Raw genomic sequence first — 19,897 nt, 5'->3', positions numbered from 1 at the left:
TACACATGTCGGACTTATGACAAATATTGTTTAGCAAGAATACATGATATCGTTTACTCAATTATTCATAGAAATATTGGCATTTCAGAAATATTGGCATTTGTCTATACATCTTATAGATTTAACGTCTTAAGATGATAAGATTGAAGGTCTTCTTCGTTGAAAACGGATCATTGTTTATTCCCCGATGTAAAGGTTCAAAGTTTATATCAGCCTTGACAGAAAGGGATCAAGCAGTACCGGGAACAAGGTCTTTACTTAATCTGGCTTGTGAAAGAGGAACAGGGATACAGTATTTTCCCATAAATAATATAAGTAGCAAGATAAAAGAAATTGGTTATCTATTTAAAGAACAATAATGCAGTGTCGCAATATATGCATTTGAAGAATGATGTAATGTAGTATACATTATATGATACATAATTGTGTAAAGTAATATGTAGGTACTATGTGCGTTGCAAATATATAGTGATACAAGAAGATATATTGAATTTCTCTCTCTGAATTTATTTCTTATTATTTTACTAGTCTTTTTGCAAACATAAATTTACCATATAATAGATATCGAATTAATTTTATATTCTTTTCATGGAAGACACTAATTTAAACCATTGGCAGAACTTAAATCGTTTATTTCCTTCGACTGTTTGTCTACTGGACGCCACCCTCGACGCAGGAATTTTCATTTTCTTTCTCATTCTTTCAATGAACCTTTCCATAAATATATGATCAAAGCACGCCCGTTTTTTCTAATGGTTAGATACTGTGAGGATTGCTTTTAGCGCAAATCGAATTTAATAGTTTTCTAATGAACGAAATGATGTGGAAAAAATATATCACATATACGTATCGAGTAAAAAAAGTAATTATAATTAAATCTCTCTCTCTCTCTCTCTCGCATCCGTGTTTATTAGATTACTTTAGGGTATATTTTATCTATATATAACATGTACTTTTTGCTGACTCATTTATAATATCTCCTCTTTTTCTCCGACGTCCCTCCCGTTAATGAGATTCTTCCAAAGTGGTAAATGAAACTCGACTATAATCATGTATTCACAGATAATGTTTGCTCTATGCAAATTGAAGAGGGAAAATACAAACCCCCTAGGGAATGAGGCAACTGTAATATACTGTGAGTTGCTCTCTTATAGCATATCTAGCATTAATTAAATGAATATTAATTATTGCATATTGCCGACCTCAAAGGACTTATATTCTCTAATATTTTGCATGACATGTGAATTATTTTGTGTAATATTTATTTATATTGATTTTTCTATATTATTCTGTAAATATGTATTTTGCAATTGCAATACATATTTTGCTGTAACGTATAATTAATAATATTCAACAATCTTATTTAAATTATGATATTTTTTTAGTTATTATATAAAGTTATTTAGTTTATAAAAACGTAATTTGTTTTCTTGTAATTAAGAAATAATAATTATCTCAACAATTATTTTCAATTCTTTTGACAATAATGTACATATATATGTATAAAAAACTTTTTTAGTTTACCTAAGAAAATAACATACATGTTAAAACACTAAATTTATTGTAATATATCATACAATAAATGAGAAATTATCTTTCAACCATAATATAATGAAGAAGACTTGCAAATTACTATATGTCTATGAAGAAACTAATTCCACGTAGCGACTTATTATTCTTGATCGAAAATGAGTGCTACAAAATGGCACACGGCCAACAGATGATGTATGGTTATTATGCAAAAAACGTAATTATCATAGAATCTCAGATTCTACGCCTTCATTTTGTATAGAGCCACTGGCAGTGTAAATCTCTCACCACATGAATATTTAATTAACATTAATTAGACAAGCTAAAATATTACCCATAGGTACTTCGCGAGTTTTAGAAAATATTATAAATATTAATTTAAAAATTATTTTTATTTGTTAAAATCTCTCCAGTATATATTCATTGAAACAGTCTGAAACATGTATGAGAGAAACTAACAATTGCAGTCACGTCTTTCACGAAAGGAAAACCTCGACTGTCAATGCATCAACAAGGAATGTCCACTTTGCAAGCCGAGCCCAACTTTGCAAAGCACACAGCTGGCAGCTTTCCAATTGGTTTGACCTATATCCATTTTAAATAAAAGCGAACGTAAAGCTTTATTTATGCTTTACGAACTGTGATTTTCTTGCGGTTGACGGTTTTCTCCGTATATCTAACTGGGTATAGATTGCTTTATAATTGAAGTGTTATATTAAAATGTGCTTGAGTAAATCTATGTGAAAGTGCATTTGTTGAAATGAGATGAAACGTTAGTAAGTAATGTGAAATTAATATGCGTACAAGACGATAAAGTATTTTTTAAGACAAGGAATGAATTAGTGTAGAAAGTTGCATTATAGCTGTTTCATATTTAGAAAAATATTTTAAAAAAAACCACATTGTTATTCTCAGAAAATATTCCGTTTACAGAATACGTTTTCAATTTTCTTAAATACTGCGTAATTAATTTTATTTATAACAGTTATTTAATCTTTGGATTATTAAATTTAATAATTTATGTGAATGCAAAATATGCATTAACAATATTATAATTATCGATATGTAATTATTTTACTGTTACATTATCTTGTTTTATTAATATGGATCACGTACAGATCACGTACAGATTTACATAAATTATAAAATTAATAAATGATCTGAGAGAGGTGTATGCGCATTGATAGTCTTCTTTTGTTGCTACTTTAAATAAAATAATAATGTATAATATGTGCTTTTATCTAATTAACATTCTACATATTATTTTTTATTAGTAACAATAAAATTAGATTTATACATATGACGTATATTATCTAATTAGATCCTATGAAATATAAGAATTATTTAGGAATTTAATTTCTTGTGGTCAAATTTTTTATCGTCAAAAAGATTATGGTTAAGAATGTCGTATACAGTAGAAAAATCAAGGTAGATAAAATCAAAAATAAGCTGTAAGTTGTATCCTATATTAAATTCAATGTGCAGATTATTGCAGTCCTAAATTTTCTCTGCGTTATATAACATAGGTTATATCCATGCTTCGCGCATGGATTCATAGAAAGTGCTGTTCCATTTCCATTAGAAGATTCTTCCACTGTTTTCCAAACATAGCACTTTTCTCGCGCTTATTGCATTCATCGTCAGAATTGCATTCCGGATGCACACGAGAAATGCGTCCTGCAGGACCCGTGGACTATTGGATAACATGAAAGGCCACGACTGCCTGCCATTAGCTTTAACGTGTTCGCCAGTATAAATTTGCACATGCACGGTTCCATAATAAAGTTCCGCAACGATGGCGAAGAAACATAATGACAAAAAAATTCCATAATATAATATACATGATACAATGTGATATTGTTTAATATTTATGTGTTGCACAGATAAATGTCGTCACTTTGAGAGAACATTAAAGAATAATATACAGCAAATATTCTGTCTAAAAAAATATACCGCAAGAAATACATTATATTTTGAAAACTTTACTTTACATATAGTATTTATGCATATTAATTTAAGCAGATATTAATAATGTATTGTTAGAATTATCTCAAATTGGAAATTTTACTAAACTGTAATTTTTTTTACTCATTATAACATTTTTATGTTAACTCATGATTTCGATAGCTTTGAATACAAATGTAAAATTATAATATATAAACATATACGATTAAAAAGCCATCTTCTGCGATAATATAGTTCCGTTTATATGCATAAATTTTGTATACGTATGTTCCAAATATGAAAATATATACAATTTTATTTTGACGGATATTTTGGATGGATGGATATTTTGAATTATAATATAAATGATGATGAAAATTTCTTTGCTCCTTGAGTGAGTTTTACAACTTGATTGAGTTTTGCAATACTTGCATTTCAACGAAATCGCAATCGGATTTATAATGAAATTGTGCAAAGCGATTATATCGATTCGACGGAATGACTACGAAAATTTCAGCGCGATAGGACGTTAGCTGTCTCACGGGTACCGCATTGCCTTTTACAAAAGAATGTAATTCTACGTTATCGTAGTACGTGGTGGAATGAACAAATGGAAAAGAACGAACAATTTCTAGAGATCTATTTTATCATATTGACTTCCTTCCGAATCTCATTTCACAGTTTCCACTGTTTGCATTGATAACGGATTTATTAAAATAAGATTGATTGCTATAGTCGAAAAATAATTGAATGTAATACAAATGAGATATAAATTATATAATAAAGTCGAAGAAATCGTAAGAAATAAAATTTTTTATTTCTAGTTAATCGCATTTTAAGAATTTTCAGGAAATAGTATATGCATAAAATTAAAGTTTGCATCTTTACATTATAAAACCAATTAACGGTAAGAGTTTTTATTAAGTTATGTCATAAAAGTTAATTAAAAGGAAACCTATCTCTTAATAATGTACTAATATCTATCTCGTAACTTCGACAATACGTTACTAAATTAAGCAATTAATTTGAATCAGAGAGACCTTCATAACTATATAATGCTAGTAATTTATTTATCCAGGAATAATCTATTTGTTGGCACACATTAAATATATATAAAAACAACGACTTAATCTTAACAATAAAACGAATTTAAATGATAATGTACGTATAATAAGAGATATTGCTTTGTTAAGACATTATGGTGCATATAATTTAATATTATTATTATGACGTTACCAATGCATAATATTATTAATAATTAATGAGTTAAAGAAGGTATAAAGGTTAAAAGAAAGTATAATTTTTCTGTAATTATGAATACTAATAGCTGCTCGTCTGTGTTAGTGATACCTAATCCCATTATCGCTTCATGGACCATTATTCCATGAACCGTGATATCTTAGTTACCTAGTTTTCATAGTTGCAACCAGATATAATCCCGTAACATTGCGTAAGTGTTTAGAAACGGTTCTACCTGTTGCGACGGCTTTGTAAATCTACGATAAAATAGAAAGGATTCCAGTTTGCTAAAGCTTTTGCCATATTTCAAGTTGTTATTTAATATGCATACGTTATTTAAACTATTTAAATAACCATTTAAATGCATAATCCATCCTTTATATCAAACTCGTTTGTGAATCTGTGATTATGATTATTATCTGTCAGTGCCAACCAAATCTCAAATCGTTGTCCTAATGATAAATTTTCGGATGTAATATTATTAATTAATTTATACTGAATTGTATAGATATGTTTGGAGCTTTCTTTTATAAAACAATTTTTTTGTATTTTATAAAATATATTTTTTAATACATTGTAAATCTAATGTTTAGTTTGATAGTATCAATTTATCTTGTCATATTTATTTTATGTTCACGCAAAATGCGTTTAATATTGCGATATTTTCATAAGAATTGAATTAAATTATGTAGATAAGTGTGTAGCCGCGAAAACGCATTTCAACTGATAGCCATTATTGTTCGCAATGTATTATTCTTGCCTTATTATAAATTATAAACAATTTACAAATACAGATTATAATTATATCATAAATATTCTCTTTTATCACTAATATTTTGCAATTATATGTAATTATTTATTATTATTTACAAGTTTACTGTCATGTGATAAAATATGATTTTCTTTATTATTTTCAATTTTTTCTCTTAAAAAAAATAAATAAGAGCAAGAAACAATAATGAATATGTTATATTATAATAATTCCTGTAAAGTAAAACTGCGACAATTGCAGCAAGAGATATTTGCATTCCATATTTATTGCTTCACCTACTAGACACTTTGGTAAATGTAGTAATTTCTTGGAACGTTAAGCGCGTTCCCCCAGCTGTTATTCATCATCTAGAGTGGTTATTCGGCCAATTACATTTACTGTGAATGTATTTGTGTAATTTCTCGTTTACGCCTTGCTCAATGTACCTATATATGTTCATGTGATTCACTTTCTATGCTTCAATAAAGCTACTAAAATTTGAATCGATGATATTTGCACCAACATACATATAATATCATCTGTTTCTAATAATAAGCAAGATAGCACAGTTATATTTATATTATGCTTTTCTACTTTATATATTATAAATATTTTATGCTTATTTTGTTTCATATTATTTATATGAACAATTAGCATACTAAACAATTAGCATCGTTACATAAAAATTAAAATTATTACTATTAACAATTATACATATAAAGATTCGAGTAAATATCAATATTTCAGTAACATTACATTATTTAAGAAAAACAAGAAAGATGTTTAAAATAATATTGCAAACAATATTATTTAATGCACGGGTCAGGTTAAATTGTATTTGTGTAATTACACGTTCCATATTACAGCCATGTTATAGCGATAAAATTGCCAAAGGGAAAACTGCTCTTATCTTTGTCGCGATTGTGGAGTGGAGACGTCTGGCAAGCGTCAAGCGTGACTGGTCGTTAACAGGATGACCGTATTTCCTGCTGGAGAAGAGATCGATCGAGGCGAGAATCGAAATTGCGATGGCCTAGAGAATAATCGAGGGCGAAGACTCGAATGGTAGAACCACGTAATGGCGGTGAGCCGGCCAATATTGAGTTATGCTAGACCAGGATTGGCACCGAATACTAGATCGAGCGATATTACGTATTTAGGTATTGCGGATGAACAGCCGCAAGCTGACAGTGCATGATCCCCGCGTCAAATTCTATAAATGGTGAACACGTTCATGCTACTCTCGGCAAGATTTATGAATTTCCTCACACATGGGGAACGTCAGTTCTCCCGTGTATGCAACGCATTTTTATCACAGACGATAGAAAAGCTTCCTGCTTTTATATTAAAAACTTGAATATAATGTATAATGTGTACCTATATGTAATAAACTCTGCTGTTAAAAATTGATAGTTTCCTCCATGGAAAGGCATTTTAGTTTAATACAACTGATGGAAAATTGTAGAGAAATAAATTTGATATTCTCGGTTCGTCCGCGGTCGATTTCTGTGTTGAAACCCTTCAATAAAGCCTTCCGTACATGGGAAACCACAACGCTGAACGCTGATGTAAACAGGCAATCTCAATTATCACGATAAAACGGTATTATCACCAAAGATCATATTTATTCATGTACGAATCACACTTTAACTACAATAACGCTTTTAATAAAGCCTATTTATTTCATAATTATATAACATATACAATATGTTACATAAATATACATAGATTTAATCCGTAGTTGACTATTTAAAGGGAAAGGTGATTTATACATCTAAGAAATTTTCATTTTAGTTGAAAAAGAGAAGATATCGTACATTGTGGAAAAATTATTGTATTCAGTTTAAATACATAAAAACAGATGATATTTTATGCATGTTTTATCCTTTTATATTTTCATTTACGCTTCGGCGAGATCCAGCACCATGAGAGAAAAGTGCAACGACCGTATGTCTGTAAAATTAGTATCCTGTTCAGAACACTGGAAAATTCTGGGAACAACTACGGGGAGCAGTCTCATACGCTTCTCGTTATTCGTTTATTTATCTTTATCACAAGAGTTCGCGCATATAATGAACTTCATTAAAATAAGGTGTATAATATACCATTATCATTTACGTATGCATAAATATACACGTGTATACATATTAATTATGTTATAATCGCGCGTTATTTTCTAGCATCATTATTATTTGGATGAAAAATAATGTGTTATCTTTTATAATTTTGCAACTTTTGTATATAATGCAATATTATATAATAGATATTTCCGGTAAAACAATTCGAAAATTCAATTTCTCTAGGACTATTCTTCTAATAATAACTTTATTATGCTGTATCGATCCCCGCGATCCTCAAATAATATAATTATGATGAAAATTTGCAGTCTATGATTACTTGTTTAAAATATTTGTACAAACACTCTTTTTCAATAAAATCAGAATTCTTTTGTGACAGAAAAAATATATTGTTATCGTTTGCATCACTTAACAATAAAATATCTCTTCTTGATTACTAATAGAAATATCTATCCAGATTGTAGTTAAAGATTCTTTCTTCATAAGACTAGGATCGATAAAATCGATATTTAGAATGTCTACTTTATAATCTCTGAAAATTGGATTAGCCAAAGCTCTTTTAATCCAAGAAGGATGTCATCTGATTTGGTTCACGCGACGTTATACCACACCGTATAATTTGACAATGACCTAATTAGAGTGTAAGCTTGTGCCTCTGTTGTGTAATTTACACATAGTGAAGCGTAAATTAGGATCCTTGCAAATTTCAACCCGTAAGTTACATTATAGCGATGCTCATCTCCACATCTCTAATGCAAATTCAGCGTATATATTGCGCGCTATTTAGATAATGTAATATGTTTGGAATGCTTCACAATTATTTAATGATATAATATTCACTATTCCATTAAAACTTATAATTACTTACCTCATTTTAATTATATATTTTAACTGTCTTATTTTAGAACTAAAAGTTATTAGGTATGTGTGTTTTTTATAATTAATATATTTTTATTAATTCACGTTTTCTAATTACACAGATACATGCTTTAAAATTCATAAAATATCTTATTACACACATGTTATATCGAACAAACAATATGAACATTAAATCATTTTTCTAGAAGAGCGTATAATGTAGATAATGTAAAAATTGAATAGTTATTGAAAGATAAATATGTGAATCTATTGACTAGCAGGTTCTAAGCTTCTCACGCTTATACTAGTAATCTATTTCTGTAACCTTATCCGGGGTCGAAACAATGAAGGGTCCATGAAGAGGGGATCGATTCGATAGCAAAGTAATATCTCAGCGACCTTCTGGCCGTTAATAAGGACATGCGATTATAAATAAAACATATAGAACTAAACATATCACAACGAAAAGATCGTAAAATAATGCATTTTAACGGTCTTTATCTTCTCAGATTAATAAATATTTTATGGAAATGTCAGATATCTCAAATTTTAAATACGAAAATCTTTTCAATATTAATTTTTACAGACGAGAAACGTTATCACATAGGTACAGGAGAACAACAAGTTTTTATTTTATTTATCATGAATTTATTTTTCTTTCCCCACTTTTCTATCTCTTTCACTCACTCAAAAGAATGATGTTTTATGTAAATTATTCTTCTGCTGCAGAGTATTACTTTAGGTTTTAATAAAACTGCACAAATATCTATTATATTTTCTATAAAGGCCAATATACTTTTTCGATAAATCGATACACTGGGTTAGAATTCTGGCCAGGCCGTCATGTCAAAATTTCCTCAGCCACGAAATTAAAAAAGAAAGATGCCGCCAGCTTTCTCTCTTTTCCTTTGCTCATTTACTCGTACCGCGTAAAGATATTCCTCGGTCAACTCTACACATCCACGTGTAAACAGCGTAAACTGGGGGTGCTTAAATTTTCACATAGCGCCGCCCTTTCGTAGTCTCCGCCGGTTGACCCTGTGAGAGAATTTATGTACCGAAGGAATACGCCATAGTTCTCTTTCATTCTTTCCTTCATGTATTCGCGATGCTTTTACCCACCTTTCATAAACCAGCGCCATTTTATCATCGCATTTTATCATACCTTTCTGCTCAAGATACGCGCGTTCTCTCTCGAGTGCACAAAAGTGTTTTTAAAATATTCATAATACATGCATAGCCTTTCAAGACATTGCAGCTTTAATCTTACGTAATGATACTATAATATATTATAGTATATCATTACGTTTCTTTTGACTATATATAGTCAAAAGAAAACGTTGATTTAAGTAAGGGCTTAAGGAGTTTCCTAGAGAAATGTCCGATACACATTTTTATGTTTTTTCAAGATGTTAATTTGATTGTTGAAAGATTATATATATTATATATATAAAAAAAGTATACCAAGGTAATCAGTCATTTCGAATTTGTCATTTAACTTTACATCAGTACTGGCAAAATAAATATATGACTTTCTCCGGATTGAATTTCGGATAACAAATGGGTATAGAGCATATATTGATGGACAGCTGAACGGTGTAGAAGCTTCATTGAGCTTTGAATGGATACGCAAAGCTTTGTGCATTTGCAATTCCCTAAAGGAGATCTGTTTAATCTATTATGCTAGATACGGTTGTCAAAGATTATTTGGTTGTATTGTAAGTACGTAATACAAGCTACTGCTTAATTAATTTAATGTGTAGACAGTGATTATGAATGCCTTGTACAAAATTCGCACACAATTAATGAAATATATATATAATATATAAATATATATATATATATATACCTATTTATTTATTTATTTATATGATATATTTATTAGATGAAGCACACACATCGTGTGTGCAAATCCTATATTTTCATAATTGCATCTTCAAATGTCGATAACCTTTAATTTGCCTTTTTTAAAGTAATATTTATAATTACATTTACTTTATCTAATATATCGAAGAAAAATGTAAATTGTACGGTATTGGAAAAGATATTAGGCAAGCATTAGCTATCTTCGAGAGGAGGACTCTTGTTAATTTCGAAATAAATTACTTGCGACTGCAGACACAGGCGAGCACAAAGACGGTACTAAAATAAATATTAGCTAAGAATTAGCTACTTTGGAGAGAGGAGACTCTTCTGTTAATTTCGAAATAAATTATTCGTGAACACAGAGACAAGCGAGCACGAAAACGAAGGCTAATGAGAGTTGATACTCTGTGTTTCGCGAGGGGTAAACGAGCTGCTTTCCGCGAGGGGCTAAACTCGATCGAAGCGTTTGTTAAAGACGGTGGATTTGGTGCGGGTGCCACGTTGGGCTATGTATCCTACCCTAACTGCGCTTCGCGTTTCGAGGTGGACTAATTTATGCGCGGTAAGTCGCCCAGGTTTAGTGAAACGCTACGCTATATGGCGTAACTTACGTGCACGTGACGTATCTGCCATGTAAATCGTACCACGAATCTATGGTACACGTGCGGTATCTCTACGTGTGTTCTTCAGGACAGGTCTGCTGAAAATTATAGGCCCGTCTCTTCCTGTTTTATGCTGGGACCAGCCCCCGTAAAAGACACTACGATCGCGGAAGATTTGTTGAAGGTGCAATGGCGGGTCGTCTTCCTGACCCGGCCTTCGCGGGGGGGGGGGACAAGTATGGTCCCGGCTCTTACTCAGGGTCGAACTTCGTTCATTGCACATATATAAGGCCTGGGAGTTTAAAGCTTGATTTATCGCGACGACCAGGAGGGCACGCCGAAATGCGAACAGACAGGCGCGACAAGAGTACAGAGATGTGATCTATGGATACTAAGTCTATTTCGGCTTATCTGACACGGAGACGCAGCTCCGTGTAATGCGTCGACGTCACGAGAACGTCAGAAGAATATTGTGTTACGTTGACATAGAGCGCTTGTCATCCGGCATAGGCATGCAAAGTAATCTCCTTACAAGGATGTAAAATGCTCTTATATTTTTGTATTTATGTTATTTTGATAGATATATGTACATTTATCTGAATACTTCTGAGGAATTATTTCTATATTTATATTAATATGCGCGAAAGATCTAATTCGTTAAATATAAATATAAAAATTTTAACATGCAGAAATATTGAATAGGATTTTTATTACGATGAGTTGAAAGATGCGCATATAAGAAAGGTATTCGGTTTTTAATTATTCTTTTAAAATATTGATTTATTACGCAATATCTAGCATTTTTTAATGTCATTCAAATTTGCATTTACTTTATAAAGTAATCTGCGGAATTTTGATCCATTCGTGTTTTTTGATTTCTCCTCATTTTTGGAGAGTATCCTCTGTTAGTTTATATCTCTTCAACGCTCAAAGCAAAATCCACATCAGGAAGAATCCGAGGAACCAGGAAGAAAATTGGAAGAAAAGAAAAGTGGCCAATCGAGATGGTCGTGAGGTAAAACTTAGGGGAAACGAAGTAATGTGAAGGGATGGTTGCCCCAGGAGATAAAAGTAGATTTTGGATAGCACTTTGGTCTACAACGACGACGTCGCAACGAGTGGAAGAGCTTCTTTTTAGATCAGAGTCGATGGAATGTTTGTTCACCGAAAGAATGTTGACGTTACGTGGCATATAAAGATAATTTAATACAATCTAAAGCGAGATACATTTTCAACTGTGTAACTTTACTGTTTTATGAGAATATGGCAATTGTTTTTGATACTTTTTTTATGATTATTTAGTAGATAAATATAAAATATAATCTATTTTATATTTTGATTCTAGTGCGTTATCGTAATGGACGACAATTTCAATATCTGTCTTGTTATTTTAACTGATTTGTCGTTTTTGTTATAGCTGATATACTTTATTTTATTTGTCTAGAGAATTTACGTTTTTCACATTTTTATTATTCTGTTTCATTTTCTAAATTTTTTGAAAAAACATTTTCGAAAATTTAAGCATTTATATATAAGTCAACTTTCCACTGGTACGGTTTCATGTTCGTCTATATTTTATTCTGTCCTTACAATTTTAGCCTAGGCTAAATCGGAGATAAGATATATGTAAGGGTAAAAAAAAAATTCGTAATCGATAAGCCACGCGATTCTTTTTTTACAGGACAAGCTATCCTTATAATTACGTGACATGAACATGGTAATTTTGGGCCATCCAGCAATGTCAAAAGCTTCCTAGATGTTGCCTTACATCACTGTACTACAATCGGGTCTTGAATTAACTCGATATAAACTTCAAAGGTCACAGAGCCTACAAAGGTAGCAAATAAGCATGTGCTCTTATTCGTAATACCGCAGAGAACCGCAGTAATTGCTTATCATATTCTGACACATATTAATGGAACTTGAAACACATAAGTAAAGGAGCAACATAATTCTTTACTCATATAAAACTACAAAATTGTAATCACATTGTAAGCAATGCAATAAACAGACAATCTTTAAAATTAGATTAATTATACAAATAAATTAATATTTTTTATTGTTTACATAGGATACTATTTAAAAAATTATAATTTGTAGACTTAATCTTATCGCAAAAAAAGATAAGGAAAATTGTTCGTAAAATTTTACAGTTTCACATTTCAACACATCTTTCCCCGGTGTAAATTTTATATTTCTTACGCCTGTCGTATGAGCATATACCTATATACAAGATTTAATCTTTTCTTATATCGGAAATATATACGTACCCATATTTCCACTCGCATTACTTTCCCAGTCAAAATCACAGAAAGATATATCTGTTTCCATATTTTATTCAGTTACGTAGTTTCCTCTCTGTAATGCAACCGAAGGATAACAAAGGGAGACCTAGGTAGGATCGTAAAACTTCCGGATATAAATATCAATCTCAACCTTTTTTATATATCGAAAGATATAAGTATCTCTGCTTTCAACGAGCCATCATGCGATGAGTTATATTTTTAGGTAAGGGATGCATGACTTTGATACATTTCTTTTCTTCGTAGTTGCTTCTTCTTTTTCCGAAAATTTCCTAACTCACGAAACTGCTTGAACTTTATCCTGGGCCGTCGAGTTTATTCTCATTCTGCACTTTCCTCTTTCATTCGCGGTATCGCGAAGAGTTATGGCAATACCGAACACACAGTTTCCACCGCTTATTTTTGATAATAACGCGAAATTGATTACGGTTTTATCAACTTCGAGTCGATTGCACTATCGAACGTCAATACTTTTATTAACGATGTATTCTAACATCACTGTCATAGCAAAATTCGATTATTTATTTGTTCATATGAGCAATATATGCTATTGTATTTAGATTAGAACATTTTACGCAGTTATTTCGAAAGACTTTTACAAAATGTAGTACGTTTTTTATTAAACGTGCACATCTAAGTTTTCTTTGGTTATAATAAATTTTTAGGCAAAAGTTTCAAGGTATTTTATTATGATAAATCTCTAGAAAATTCTGGTATTCACCATTCTCTCTTGATCTACATAGATCCTTGATCGTCAGGACTGCCAAGAGAGCTCACGTATGCATACGAAGCAATAGCTTGGAACTTTTTCGGTTTCGAAGCAATTTCAAAGAACTTTGCCTGAACGGGACAAGTAGCTTTACGAGCGATCTAGTAGCCATTTTATCACTCTCACTTACATTGAGTGGTGTGTTTGTGAACTTGGTGGTAGGGTTGTAACGACTGTAAAGTGCACAAGTACATCGACATAAATTTTCGAAATTGGTGGTCTCGTTAATTGTTGGCACACTGCAGTCAGTCGTTAGAGCCCTCTAGTTAAGATAAAGGGGGCAATTGTGGTAGAGCCCAAGCATCGAATTCTATATATTTTCCGATCTCCATCGAGACAATTGGAACCCACTGTCACGTGAATTTATAGGCAGTCATCATGGAATTCGCATTAAATGCAGAAAAATGAGCTCATTAACTCTTAATTCTACTTCGATCTGACCTCAATTCAATGCGGTAAGTTAGAAAATTAGTTACAGTAGTTATCACATCTGACAAAAATTGTGAATTATGCAAAAACGGATGATAGACAAATACTGCTATTTAGATATAATAAAAATTGTCGTATTTTACACCATCTTTTTATATACTTGTCTTTCACTCAAAAAGTCATTTTTACATTTTAAAATACATTTTAAAATTAATTTAAATCTGGAGTTAGCGATAGCATTTCGTAAAGTTCGTATGCGTTGTGTGCCAAGTATGCATAACAAAGAACTTTACGAGAAAAATCAATAGCGCATTTTTTACATAAAAAAATTTTTCGTAGAAGCAACTGCTTATTCTTCAATAAGAGTATTTCTTAAAAGATTTTGATAATTAATTTATAAAATAAAACTTAGTCTTTGAAATTTAGCACTTTATTTTGCACTGTAAACATAAATTTATTGCTTGTGCCTTTGAATATAATAAATATCTTACTTTATTACTATCAAGATACATTCCAAAAGTGCATTTTTTCATTCTTCTTTAATCTCTGTTTTTTGCGCAGCCTATGTATGTTATCATTGAGCCAAAATTTCGTGTACAAACACAACTAATTGCATGTGTGTCTTCTTTGCCTGTTTCAGATACTAACACAACCGAACTCACAACACACTAACCAACTACGTCTTTCGAGAACAAGCATTATGATCTCGTCCAGGGCCTCACGCCAACGCCCTAAGTCCTGAATGTGAAAAGGGTTTATTGCATTCTGCGCAATAAAGAACAGATCGGGCAAAGCCCGCATATCATTCAATGAATAAATTTGACGAGCCATCAAATAAATCGTGGGTCACCATAATTTAGTTCACGGATATTCTATTGTGGGAATTGATTTGAATCTCTTGCTTCTAAATGAAATAGCCGACGTGTATCAAGTGCTGGAAAAGGTGTTAGGGTGAGCATTTTATAGAATTTTCAGAAAAGAACTTTATTTAAACAATCTATTTAATTCAAATCACTTTAATAAAACCTGATATAAATAAGGTGTAATATACGAGATCTGTTAAAAAAATATCCGAACTTTCTTTTTGTAATTTTTTTTCGGACGTACTTATAATTTTGCTTATTCAGCCTTGTCGCCTCCGAAATATATTTCTTCTCGGTTGATACATCATCCTCAATGTCGCTTCTGGAAGCAGTCCTGTACGTGTATGGTACGCGTTTTTTTGGGATCACGCGTAAGTCCTGCGAATTTTCCTTGGTGTCTTCAAGTGTCAAATCCTTTCAACGTGGATTTCGTTTAGAAAAATAAAGCTTACCAGGTCCAGAAAATGTCAGAAAAAGGACTGTAGAAAGACAATTCAAGGTTCTTTCATCACGACACGCACGCATCGCTGCTAATTTGTCATTTTTGCATCAAAGCAAAGATGATTGTGCTTTCCATCAATCTCTCTACTCTCACGACCTGGCCCTTGCGGATTTTTTCTTTTTTTTTTAACTGAAATCCACATTGAAGGACCGAAGATTGGACACGATCGCAGACGGATCCCGAAAAAATGCGTAACAGAACTGCTTTCAGAAGTGGAAAAAACGTTGGAAATGGTGTATCAATCGAGAAGGAATACTTTGAAGGCGACAAGGCTGAATAAGTTACAGGTGCGTTCGAAAAAATTATGAAAATAAAAGTTTAAATATTTTTTTAACAGACCTCGTACTTGCGCGGATGCACTTGTCGAACTTGATAATATCTGTAATGAGATATTGGCAGATCGGTCAATAATCATGAAGCAACAACTAGGCAGTTGCTAAGTAATATAATATTAGTAATTGTATATAATTCGAAATTTTCATGTTAAACGGAAAGCTTCTTTCTGTAAACTGAATTATACGTAAAAAATTATAGTGGGTAAAAGCGCATAAAGCTTCTTCCGCTTTAAATTGCGATTCTTGTAAATTGTCGGCGTGAATTTGACGTGAATTTTGAGGGTGCAGGTGTATCTGGCCGGAAAGTCCGCTTCTGGTGGAAGCAGACGGAACACAGAAAGCGCGGAAAAAGCAAGAAAATTCGCTGACATCGCACGTCCATATGTACAGCTTCTATTGAGAAATCGATCGCAGCGGGAGTCACTAATGCGAACAAAAATTCTGTATAATATATTGCTTTATAAAAACATACTAATGTGACTGCGCGTATTTATACAAATATTTATATAAAATTACATCAGAAGTAAAATTACTCGTAGAAAAAAAAACATATTAAATACGCGTAAAAGTTATGTTAATAAAACGAGAAAAAAATGATGCGCGAGCTAGGGTGACAACCCTATCAAAATGCCTTGCAGAATTCCCCGTGGAAGTCTGCGGCAATTCTGGCGACGTAAACGAGCGGGATCTTCGTCGATAGGAAGAGGTTCCGCGGGAAGAGGGCCGCGTAAACGTACCTCTGGGTCCGTCGTGGTGTTGTCCGCCGGGGGTGGCGGTGGCAGTGAGAGCGGGGGAGGTTGCAGACATCGTGATTTGGAACGTCGAACGGGTGGCGGTCGGGGTGTTCCCTGTCTTGCCACCATCAGCTCTTCTGTCGCAGGAAGCGCGGGGGGTTGCGGCCCCGTGGTGGGGCTCCCCTCCTACAAAAAGCGCCAAGGTACATTACGGCGTTCCATAATTGAAAAAGAAAGTCCAAGTAAATGCGAAAAATAATATTTCGCATTGCAAAAACAAAAATAATTCAAATTTCATGGTTTTATAAATATTATTTATTTAGTTTTATAAATATTATTTATTAATTCAATGCTTGAAAAGTGTAATATATTTTTATGAAGTTGTGAATTAAAGTGAATTAAAATCAAACTTAACAGCATTATTACATAAAATCAGAAGTAATAGTCTTTTTTGTAATCTATATAATATCTTCTCTTTCTCAACTGACATTTTTAATTTCCACTTTTCAATTAAATAAATTTTTATTAAAAAAGGTAATATTTTTTAATTTAAATCAGATTCGAAATCAAGAAGAATTATATTGGGATATAAACATCATATTATAATAATAATTTAAATAATTAGTTTAAAGGTTTGCTACATTATTAATCGTAATATTTATGCATGTGTGTTTAAACATAGCGTTGTTATTATAAACAATGTTTTTTTATTGGATTTATCCTTAAAAATTCAGAATGTCTCCAATGTCCTAGTTAATTATCTACGCGTGCATTATACATATTTAAAGCAAACGGCACCTTTGAGAATGTCTATATTACGTTGTAATACTATATCTTTACGCTTCGTCATTTGATATGAATTCTTCGAACTCGAAGATCATTACTCAGAAACTAAACAGTTTTAAATCTTGAGTTTATATCATTTTTTAAATAATTCAAGCTCCCTTTATTTAGAATGATCAGATCTTTATATTGCAAAAGAATATTTCAAGCCATAAATAAGCCATGAAATTCGAATTTGTTTAAAACGCGAGTGATTTTGAAAGTTGGATGGACAGCGGACAATATTGTCTCCAAAAACGAAATATTTAGTCATCTTAATGTTGTTCGATTTCTCGCTTATACAAAAAGTACCTATGGACTGCTAAGTCAAAGCATCGAAATCTGATCATATTGTGAACTCTCGAAGGCAGTAGCACTGTCTGGGGGCGCGGAAGTCGTGGACGTGGCAGAGGTCGCGGGGGCGGCGCGAACCTCTTTGGTTCCGGCGTCGCCCCCGCGAATTACGCACCAGGACTGCAGGGCGTTGCGCCTGGGCTGCGGGAGGTCGTGAACATTCTCGGCAAGAGGAATCAAGCTGGCACCCTATCGGGCGTAGGCCCGTCGCCGGGAACGCTGGATAACGATAGTTCATGCGAGGAGGAGGGGACTTCTACCAAAAGACCACCAAGGCCACCAAGACCTCTCTACAGGAGGTTAATCAACTACGTGAGGCAAGCCTGGACCGGCGTCAAATTCGCCCTAGGTATCTTTGTTCCAGATTTATCAATGTAGAAGTCAATGTTATATCTTATATGAAACCAATTTTTGAATGTTTTTATTAACTAAATTTTTACTAACTAGAAACTTTTTGCCCTAAAAAATGTACAAATAAATGAAAAATTGAATTGTACTTAATGTCTCGTATTACTTCTTTTTTCTTGGATAAAATTAAAATAATATAATTTTTAATGTGATTAGTAATGACACAAATTAAAAAGATGTCTGATAAGTTAAATCCGTTCAATTATGCTTTAATTCTATAGTTATATTTACGTAGGTATAGTAATATTACAAAATAATACATACAAAATTATCAATATACCATAAATGATAGCCGGCAGCGATAAATGTGTGAAACAACTCTTATATGTGCATACGTGAAAATGCTATGTTGAAAGAAGCGACTTTTCTTTTTTCTCGTATATTCAAGGATCGAGAAACCATACGGGAATAACATTTTACGTTTTATAAACCTGAATGTATTCGATGAACCGATGTCTGCGTATCTATATGCTGTTTTCTATTGGACAACCAGTGAAAGAGTGACTCGCGTACTTGTTCGTGAAATGTGATCTCCAGGGTTTTGCTGACGCTTTAACCAACACTGCACGCTACTCACGTGTCTTACTGCTCATCTATGTTGCACGACACTTGCATCTACATAGTTTGCTTGCCTTCTCATTAAACTGTATCCTTTTTTCGATTGATCTTATTCGGATGCACCAATAAACTACAGTAATTGACACATCCCTGTATTAATAAAAGTTTATCAGCTTTTTACCGATGAAATAGAAAACGATTTCTATGTCGTTGATACACACATATTTTAAAATATTTCATATTAATAATATTATTTATCTTAAAACATTATTTATACATGTAAATGTAAATTTTATATATAAAAGAATAAATTTTTCTAAGTAAATTGTAATCTATTTTTAACATGCATAATAAACAGTAATTTCAAAAATAAAATATGACAATTTATTAAAACTTTATTTAAAAATGTTGCGCATAAACGTTTATTAGGCGCATAAAATAGTGAAAATTTGTAATATATGTCAAAATTACTGCATACAATTTAGACATTAGGATGTATATGAGAAGATGAAAAAAGCTCTTTTATATGACATCTTAGTATCCATTTAAACATGTCAAAAATGTCTAGCAGCTTGAGGCGAAATACGAGATGAAAAATTGTTAATTTGATTAAAATACCTCAAAATCATGGAATATTTATATTTATTTTATATTATCATGCATGGCGAGTAGTTTCACAGACAACTTATGCTATTGTTTCACGTACCTATCGTGGTCGCCAAAGGCGTACTTTCATCACGCAATACTCTGGAGACCGACAGGATATCCACGCAACGTATCCTGGGGATTCGGGGTCGCAAACTTCATGAAAATTCATACAGTCCGGGTGCGGTTTCATCCGCAAATTACATTTTCACAAACAAATTTATGAGGGAAATATCTGGAACCAACATCGTCATACCGTGCGACGTATCGGTGCGAAGGACGGTGAAATACTGTTCGCAAACGCTTG

At 32.3% G+C, this 19,897-nt stretch overlaps 1 protein-coding gene across 4 annotated transcripts in view; it reads left to right on the top strand.

Annotated features, from left to right (window-relative positions):
* LOC112456856 (calsenilin-like) overlaps positions 1-19,897 on the top strand; it is a 93,258-nt gene that overhangs the window by 36,960 nt on the left and 36,401 nt on the right. For 2 of the 4 annotated variants that reach the window (XM_025019618.1, XM_025019616.1), the window contains exons 2-4: positions 15,010-16,512; positions 16,708-17,006; positions 17,993-18,328. In XM_025019618.1, the coding sequence (XP_024875386.1) occupies positions 16,496-16,512; positions 16,708-17,006; positions 17,993-18,328 (652 nt within the window). In that variant the 5' untranslated portion in view covers positions 15,010-16,495. Of the gene's footprint in view, positions 1-15,009; positions 16,513-16,602; positions 17,007-17,992; positions 18,329-19,897 lie in introns of those variants that run through there. The other 2 variants (XM_025019619.1, XM_025019617.1) reach the window with 1 other exon arrangement.

The sequence above is a fragment of the Temnothorax curvispinosus genome, unplaced genomic scaffold (assembly GCF_003070985.1).
Source record: "Temnothorax curvispinosus isolate PA1 unplaced genomic scaffold, ASM307098v1 QBEX01007285.1, whole genome shotgun sequence".
NCBI lineage: Eukaryota > Metazoa > Arthropoda > Insecta > Hymenoptera > Formicidae > Temnothorax > Temnothorax curvispinosus.
Note: the sequence above shows the minus strand (reverse complement) of the source record. Positions and strands in the feature narration are given on the sequence as shown.